This window comes from Corvus cornix, chromosome 6 (assembly GCF_000738735.6).
Source record: "Corvus cornix cornix isolate S_Up_H32 chromosome 6, ASM73873v5, whole genome shotgun sequence".
NCBI classification, from domain to species: Eukaryota; Metazoa; Chordata; class Aves; order Passeriformes; family Corvidae; genus Corvus; species Corvus cornix.
The window spans coordinates 7,120,472-7,129,385 of NC_046336.1; the positions used below are offsets into that span (position 1 = coordinate 7,120,472).

General features: G+C 38.4%; 1 protein-coding gene across 1 annotated transcript in view; it reads left to right on the plus strand.

Annotated features, from left to right (window-relative positions):
• Positions 1 to 7,452, plus strand: part of GFRA1 (GDNF family receptor alpha 1) — a 137,403-nt gene extending 129,951 nt beyond the window's left edge. The window contains 1 exon segment of the mRNA XM_010408555.4: positions 187 to 7,452. Within this exon segment, the coding sequence (XP_010406857.2) occupies positions 187 to 348 (162 nt within the window). The 3' untranslated portion in view covers positions 349 to 7,452.
• The last annotated feature ends 1,462 nt before the right edge of the window (positions 7,453 to 8,914 follow it).

Below are 8,914 nucleotides of genomic sequence, written 5' to 3' on the forward strand. Positions count from 1 at the left end.
ATTTCAAAATACTGTCATTTTGACATCTGTTTTGATGCCTTTTTTATCTTTCCTTTTATGAGATTGATGTATAGGTATCAGTGGAGGGTGGGACATGAGCAAACAAAAGCATTTCATGATGTAGACTTAAATACTTTGCAGTGAAAATGTTGTAATGGTGACCAAGGCAGGTGTTGTATCTTGCAGAATGCTCTCGGGAAGGACAACACAGCGGGAGTCTCCACCAGTCACATATCTGCAGAGAATTCCCTGGCTCTTCCTACCAGCTTCTATCTAAGCACACAGCTCACCCTGATGACACTTGCACTCTCACTCATTTTGTCCCTAAGCTCATCAGTCGTCTTGTAGCTGCATTACAAAAGGACGTGTTAAAAAAAAAATAATCAAAAAAAAAAATCTGTTTGCTGTCCTCTGTTGTTTATCTGGAATTCCAGGTCTGGGAGCTAAGCTGAGGCACTCCTGCTAGAACAGTCTCAGCTGGAATTTTATTTTTTTTCTCTCTAAAAAAAAGCTTCTTGTGATATTTAGAGGCTTTGTGAAATACTTGGTGCAGTGCTACATTCCAAACCCAAAAGGCTTTTTGGGCATGCAGTGTTTTAAAGAGACAGTGTGTAAATTTGCCTGTAAAGCGACCTGGTTGGATTATTTTAATAATTATTATTTTAATTCTGGCTTTTACCTGAGAAAGAAGATGACAGTTTTCTTAAGATCTTGTTTATCTCATTGAATGGTTTTGGTTTTCAAATTGATTGAACTTCAGACTATCAAGGATGCCAGGCTTTTGTCTAATGGTGAATGTTCTCCCAGAAAATGGACTTTATGAAACTTCTTCATTTGATAAATCGCTACTGATGTTAAACTCTTTCAGCGTGTTAGCATTTTCCTCTCTAAATGTTTACGTACTGTAAGTGATTCTGCGTTCCCTGCTGAGAAGCCATTATAATTCACATACAGGTGTAATGTATGTCTTTCAGTTAAATTCTCATAAAAATAGAGTGTGGCGTAGAACCTTCTAACAGTACATTTATCTTTTAATTATAATCATCTAGCCTTAACAAGAGTGAAGATTCCTTAAATTAGCAAGAAGCAGCCATTGTGAAAGCTTGATAAAGATACCTTTCTTTAAATATGCGGAAAAAATTTTGCTACAGGGTTTCAGCTGTACAGTCTATGGTCTTTTATGCTTCCATTGTGATAATATAGTCCAGTTATTATACTCTTTGTTTAATAAAAAAATTACATACAATTTATTTGCTCTACTAAAACTAAAGTCATCATCTGTTTATACATACCTGATAATGTCAGATCAAAAAGCTACAGGAACTTCATGCCTTACTTCTCCTATCAAAACATTGTAGAGGGCCAAGAGGTAGTAGGATAACATTTAAATTGTGTTTTGTTTCTTAGAACTGCTAAAATCAACACAGAAGGATGGTTGATCCAGTTACAAGGCAGCATCATGCACATGTACCCATGTGACAGGCTTATCTCACCCTGGTAGTTCCTACCGCAGACCTTGGCATTGCTGACATGATGAACTGTTTGCAAGACCAGCTCCATAAACTAATTTAATGGTTTGGATGGTGATATTACCAGTAGACATGATTTAATCACTGGGTTCTCACTCAGTGACATTGGCAGCCTGTGCTGGTTCATTATGGTTTCCCGCAGTATCTAGAAGGAATTCTTTAAAGCTTTAAATGTCATCAGATAGGCAGCATTTCTCCTAAGGGCTGTCTTTATACCTTACTGTGATGGCTTGTTGACTGTTACAAGCAGTTATGTCTAAGTGATCAACAGTAATCAGTTTCTGTTCCTATTGGAAGTAGAAGATAACTTCTGCAAGCAAGGAGTTCATCATGTTGGATGTAGAGATTTACTCTGAGACTTACACAATTATGCCCTGTCCTGCTCTGAAATGTCCAGATCAGTTATTTGCAATACAACTATGAAGTACAAATTACTATTTTATAACTGCACTGAGGTTTGAGTGTGCAAAATACACATCTTGCTAAGAGATTATTAAACCTATTGACAAGTTCATCTTTTGAGATTTTTCTTGGCTAATAATAAACACTTCCATAATTTTTGAAATTCATTTATGTACTCCTGATTATGGTCACATAATACAGGTTTCAAAGCGATTTGTATGTGATAGAATTCTACAATATTCTGTGCCACTGAACATAACAAATTAGACAATATTACTTTTTAATTCTGTGTTGATAAGAAACTGCAAATTACTTTCCAAGGCAGCAGAGCTGCTTTCAGAGAAGAGATATATAGACCATCATTACCAGCAAAGCCCATGTGGTTCCTGTTGCGCTTCTTGTAGAAGATAATCAAATTATTGAAAACCAGGGGCAGCAGAAAAAAGATTATGAGATTCATGATTTTAAAAATGAATCAAATTCTTTTATGTCAAAAGGAGTTGATAGTATAACCTATTGAAATGCTAATGAACATAGCATTGTAATTCAGAAGTCTGACATTATCTAATTAAAAATATTTTCAAAACAAATTCCTAAACATTATGATTATTAAATTCATCTTTGATCCACAAAGCTTTCTTTAAAATATCATTTGTATTCAGCACATTAAACATTTTAGGCAGTATCGGGAATTTTAATAATCTCCCAGTATAGTATATACTTTTTGAAAATTTTTTTAATGTTTGGTTTGGTTACAGTATCTCTCTTACATTTAATACCAATTATTAGAATGCTTTGACACTGTCTGATCCAGAATAAAAACTATTGATCACTTATACTGTAAATAACAACCTAATGAGCTTTTGATTACAAAAGAAACTGCTGGTTATCTGAGTCAATGAGAGTTACCTTTGGAAATAAAATTCAGATGTAGTAGAGGAAAAAATTGTAGTTTTTACAGGTAGCCAAAAAAGCTCAACAGAGTACTTAAGCTTTTTGTCCTGTAAATTAAAAGTACACTGAAGTGCTAATTTAAAAAATTTAATTGCTTATTGAACAGGCAGAAAGGAAAAGAAAAGCCCTTTACAGTCATCACCATGCAAACAATGGAGGATTTTTCAAAGTTGGATGTGGTGTGGATGATGTCAGTTTAGCATGGTGACCTTGTCAATGCAGTCATTTGCTGCAGTACTGAATTACATAAATTGTTTAATTTTTTTCCTCTTTCAGTCACTAAAATATCATGTGTTGAGTGCTTAATTAACAAGCTTAGGCTGGGCTTTATATATCCTTTGAAAGATTCATTTTATCCATATAACAATAGTATAGAGGCTGTCCAAAAAAAGATGTACATAGAGATGATCTACTGTTCCAGTTGTAAATCTAACCAGTTCAGTTGTATGTAAATTAAATCATGGGCTACCATAAACATATCCAAATCATCTTGTACTGGAACAGCCATTGTCATTAGTATTATTGATAGCATGTTTATGCTTCTTTTTAAAAGTAGTGCACACAAAGGTAAAATTCAGACTGAACTGAAATATATGGCTGAGGTTTTGCAGTCTTAATTCCACAAGCTATTCCAGTGAAAGAGGCACTGAAGGTGAACCTTTCAGATATTGGCAAAAATAACAGCAGCTGAGGGTTTCCCTTGCCCCAGTGTGGGTGGTGACACCACCCACGGGCAGCAGCCCCAAGGAGTGACCATGCAGGGATTTGGTCAGAGGTGAGGGGTGCATCCCTTGCATCATTGACCTGGCTCCCTGAGATCCCAGCTCCCTCAAGAGGATGCGGATGAGGTAGGAAGAATTAGGAGGAAGTGGAATTCTTATTAATTTCAAAGAATGACAGACTTTGTCTGGAGACCTATTCCCAGGCTTTTTTCTTTTTTTTTTCCCCAAGGAAATTATGTCCCTCCAAGACCCAGCATTTTTAATATGAGTGTTCACAATTTCTTGCAGTTCGAATCAGCAGACTGAAAACATGAAAGTATCTACTTTTGTTAAGCTTGTGCAATTAGGCTGGAGATGAAGAAAACAGAGCAGGAATCACCTTGAAATCTCAATTTAATTAAAATTTGCAATTGTTGGCTAATCACTATGATATTTCCATGGAGTAAAGATGGTGAGAAACCAGTGAAGGAGAAGAGCAAAACTCAGAACAGCTCCCTGAAGGGACATAAATCTTATGTGTGTCATGTGACAGGAGTGTCTCTGACAAGCAGTTATTCATACAACAATTACAACTTTCTTTTGTAAAATGTAATTCTTTGTCTTCAATACCAAGGTGGATCTACCTCACTGAAAAATATATGTTCACTGACATTCTTTCTTTCTGCTTTAAACTGTTCTGCATTAAAAGTGTTCTGGGCTAGAGGCCTCCAGGGTTGTTTTATGCCCATGAGGTTAGTCAGACTGTACCTGATGTCCCTGACATCAAATAGAAATATGTTTGGTTCTGATGAACTTGGCAGAGAAATTAATCCAGTGACTTGTTAAATATTTCTCATCTTTAAATATTTGGTTTTTCTTAGCAGCCAGTTCTTCCTGTGACATTTCAATTATTGGCTATTTCAGCTTCTCTTTAACTTTGGAAGATCATTCTGTCCAACTCTACAGTATTTAACTTTATAGATTTGCTTCAGTGCTAGTTTTCTGGTTTTCTTTTTTAATTACAGCCTTCACTTTTGAGGAAAAAAAGATGTGATCAGGAATATGTCTCCACTGAACTAAGAACACCTGTAATGGGGAGGAAATTTAAAGTTCCCATTTTATCTCTTTAGCACCGGTTTGACTTGAATAAGCTATAACATTGTGTTGTTATTCCCCAGATGGAATTTAAAATCTAGTTTGGTACTGAATAGGGTTGAAAACTTTCAAACTCTTTACAAGCTATTGGAAATATTTAAATACTTCTAATGTATTTTTCACTTGGAATTTCAGTCAAATAGATAAAGTCTCACTAAGTAGTGAATTCTTACAAGAGTAAGAATTCTCTTTGGGAAATTTTGATGGCCCTGTTCTTAAGGTAAAATCAGGGAGGATGGTGAATTCCCATTTTTAACTCCATATTATCTTGACTTTTATACACCCTTGCTTCAAGTTCTCCTCTTATGTTTGCCTCCAGGCAATGTTTATACTTAATAGATGCATATTAGATGTGGACACCTCAACAGTCAGAAGCCAACTCCTGCAACTCCTACAAGATGTTCCATCTCTTTTTATCATTCATGAAAGTGTGAGCAACAAATTCAAGATGTGGCCTAAAAATTACCTGAATCTTAAAGGAGTCAACAAATCTCTCAGTACCATTTCTTACCAGTATTAGACTGTGATATTCTAAATTGGTACTGTCTAGACTACTCACAAGAGTCCTCTGAGCACATTTAACCAGAGTTAAAGCAGTTCCTGCTGTTTTATCTTACTCAGGTGCCAATAGCTGTTGCCATACATACAATTAGAGCTGATTGTTGCCGAGGTTAAAAGACCCAAACCTTAGCTCCTTTTCACCTTCTTGTAGTGATTCCAACACTATAATTCCTTTGCACTGCTTTTTAATCTGTCAGAAGGAGAATTTCCTAGAATCCAGAAGAAAATGAGTCCTAGATTTAAGGCCAATTTTCTTCAAATTTCTCCCTCCAAAATACCAAAATATTTGACTTCTGACAGACTTCTGTCCTCCAAAGCTTTTGTGTCTGCTCCCTCACTCAGGCTTGTCCAGCTGGGGGGAAGCTTATCCCACACTAACAAACCTGTCAGAGCTACATGCTGGCAAATAAGTCATGCCAGGCTCTCTAGCTGCAGCTCTTCAGCTGAGTAAGGAGTTGATTTTGGCCACTGCACTCGTCCTTAGGTCAAAGCTTAAGTGCTACAAAAGCTAAACCCCACAGACGTATTGAGCCACAGGGAGGTGTAAAGTCCTTCAAGCACAGAAGCCAGCAAATCTACTGAAACTCGGGGGTAATTTTCAAAACAAGATTAACACATCATGGTCCTCTCATGGTAATGTTTATGGAATAGGATATATGACAGAAGGAAGGTGGAGAAACAGGAGAAAGCCTGAAGATGCAAAAATTACTGTTTAGGGAACCACCATTTATTTTAGCAGGAGATACTGCAGAAGGCACACTGCTGAGAGAGAGAAATGTGTGTCCCACTGAGGATAAAACAGAGAAATCATGGGTTTTTTCTTTGACTTTGTGGATTAGCCCATGGAAACTGTTCCCCCATTTGAGAAGCGAAGCAATTCTTTTGGGAATATGCTGACCTAAATGCTGGGAGCACAGGGTCTCCCTCACATCCCCAGACCTGGTTATTAGCAGTGACATCCTCTGCGTGTTTTGGGGTGAGACAAAGGCTTTAACCTTTAAGTGAAAGTTGAGACAGAAGGAATGTCTGTAAGGGTTATTAGAGGTGGAACAAAGCCTCACAGGGGACTGTATCTGGCAGCTGGGGGTGCACAACCCAGACTGAGCTGGGTCACACATTGCTTAAAAAGAAAACTAAGTGCAGGTAAAAATTGAAAGAAAAATATGGTCTTGATTTTTATATTACCACTTCTCTGGGAAGTGATGCCTAAAATCAACCTCTTACCTCTTCCCAGTACCCAACATTGTTTCTGAATAAGAACAAGAAATAAATCCAGAATGCTGGCAGTGGGAGAAATTGCTTCAAAGCACTCCAACATGTGGGAAATCTAACTGGTGGCAGTTATTAATCTCCACATTCTCCCCTCCCCCAAAATTATTGCTACTGAGTTTGCTCTGACAGGGTTTGTGTGATGTTTTGGGTAGCATTACCTAGTACTGAAATGATTAGCTGTGATTAGTACTGCTCAGGCTGGGAAGGTATATGTGTCTTTCACCTGAGGGTATGTTGAATTTTGCACTTTTTGTGTAAACTACAAGTTGACAAGAGCTGCAGCAAAAAGGAAATAGCAGGGGAAGGCTCACATAAAAGTAATTTTTCTTACATCGTGATGATAAAGCGATTAATTGAGGGTAAGCAGAAATGGTGAAGATAAAGGTAACAGGTAGCATTTGGACCCAGGAAGACTGACGTTCACTGTGATCTGAGGATATCCAATGTTAGTATTTTCCTGCACTTTCTTTCACCTTTTTTTTTTTCTCTTTGTCTTTTTCCAAAACTGTCTAGAACATGCTTCCATTTTCTGGAGGAAATTCTTACACAAACAGTTACCTTCTTGTGTAAATTCTATGTTGTCTTATGGATTTCTGTACATCTCACTGCAGGTTATTACGTGTCAGGTCTTCAGTCATAATGGCTGGTAATTTGTTGTAAAAAAAAACCAAAACCACTGTTCACTTGTTCCTGTTGACTTACTTAGACATTGCTCTGAGGACGTTGCTCTTTGGACTGTCCACACTTTGGAAGTCAATCCACGATGTTTGGCGTTTTCTGTTAGCATAATCCTCCAGCATTAGTATTGTACATATCCAGAAAACAATCCCTCTCAATAAACATTATTCTCTTTTTTATTAAAAAGCATGTGAGAACAATTTCCTGGTTGTTTTTCTTCTGTTTTGTTTTATTAAAAAAAAAAAAAAGGAAGCTTGACTGGCAAAAAAAAAAAAGGAAAACAAGGTTGATCTCATTTTTGTTGTTTTGCAGTCTACCATGATCTAAGAAAATAAGAAATAAAGCTTTTCCCTTTAAATATCTATTCATTTTCTTGCTCCCTAGTCTTTTTGTGTTAGTGAATGTGGCCTGCAAATGAGCAGGCAGTATCAGATGGAAATGATGGAAAGACAGGCAGGAGAGTGGCCAGCTGGCCCTATTCATGCTTGTTCACTCTCTGGCACGCACAGACGCCTCCACACCCATCCCACCCCTTCATCCTGCCAGGCCAGAAAGAAAGGACTCGCTCCTATTTTCACACAATGGCAGCAGAAGAGCTGCAAAGGCTTTGAAGACAAAAGCATTTGCAGGAGGATATTTTAGGAAATGCAGAGTGTGCTGGGAGAGGAAAGGGAAGGTGGATAAACAAGCTTTCAGGATGCCTTTCCTCATGTTGGTGACTGAAAACCAGGAAAATGATTTCAGCATTTACTCATGTTCAAACTGAGATTTAACAAATGAATATATTATGAGCAAAGAGCAATCACACGCACCCGTGAAAAAGCTGCTGCTCAGCAAAGGGCCAGAGCCTCCCACCATTTTAAGGCCAAACAATTTCAATTGCTGTTACTCGGAGAGAGAAGCAAGGTTTGGGGGCAGGGTGCAAGAAGGAGAGGTGGGAGTGGTAGAGATGCACAAAACCCAAGGTGAAAGGTCTGCTCAGTTAGGGCTGAAAACACTTTTCCAGCTAAATCATCATCGTGCTTTGGCAGCTCCAGGAGGGTCTAGAGTTGCAGGGGTGATGCAAGTAGGAGATGTTTATCTGTCCTGGCATCATTTGCTATTCAGATTATCTGTGTTTCAGGAGGTGGGAGGGGAAAGCAGCACATTCTGTTTGGCAGCATCCAACAGCTCAGCTTGAATTCCTGGGCCAGCTATTGAGGTTGCTTGGATTTAGGAGTCATTCTGTTGCTATTAAGTCCTGTGCATAAAGTGCTGCAGGTTCTTCAGCTCCTGCAGTGCCATCTTCCAAACGTTTAACCATTTCAAAGACGTGTTTGGAGAATGTGGTGCACAAAAGCAATCAAAATGTTTGCCAGTATGAGTTAGCATTGGACTTTCCTTCTACCTTTCCCTCATTCTCTGTGCTGCCACAGCTCCAGCGCTGTGAAAGAGGAGGCTGAGGTTGGAGGAACAGCAGTGAAGCCTCCACTCAAGAGGTACAGCTCCATGACAGACTTGCTGAGCAACCTCTCCTGGGACAGATGAAACCAAGCTGTTTGACATCACTAAGCAGCCAGCTATCCATGACCAGATGGATTCTTCAGTGTGCCTCATCTGTGGGTTTGATTTTTAGCTTTTGCTTTGTTGATTTAGGGTTGGCGGGGTTCTTGCTTTTAATTG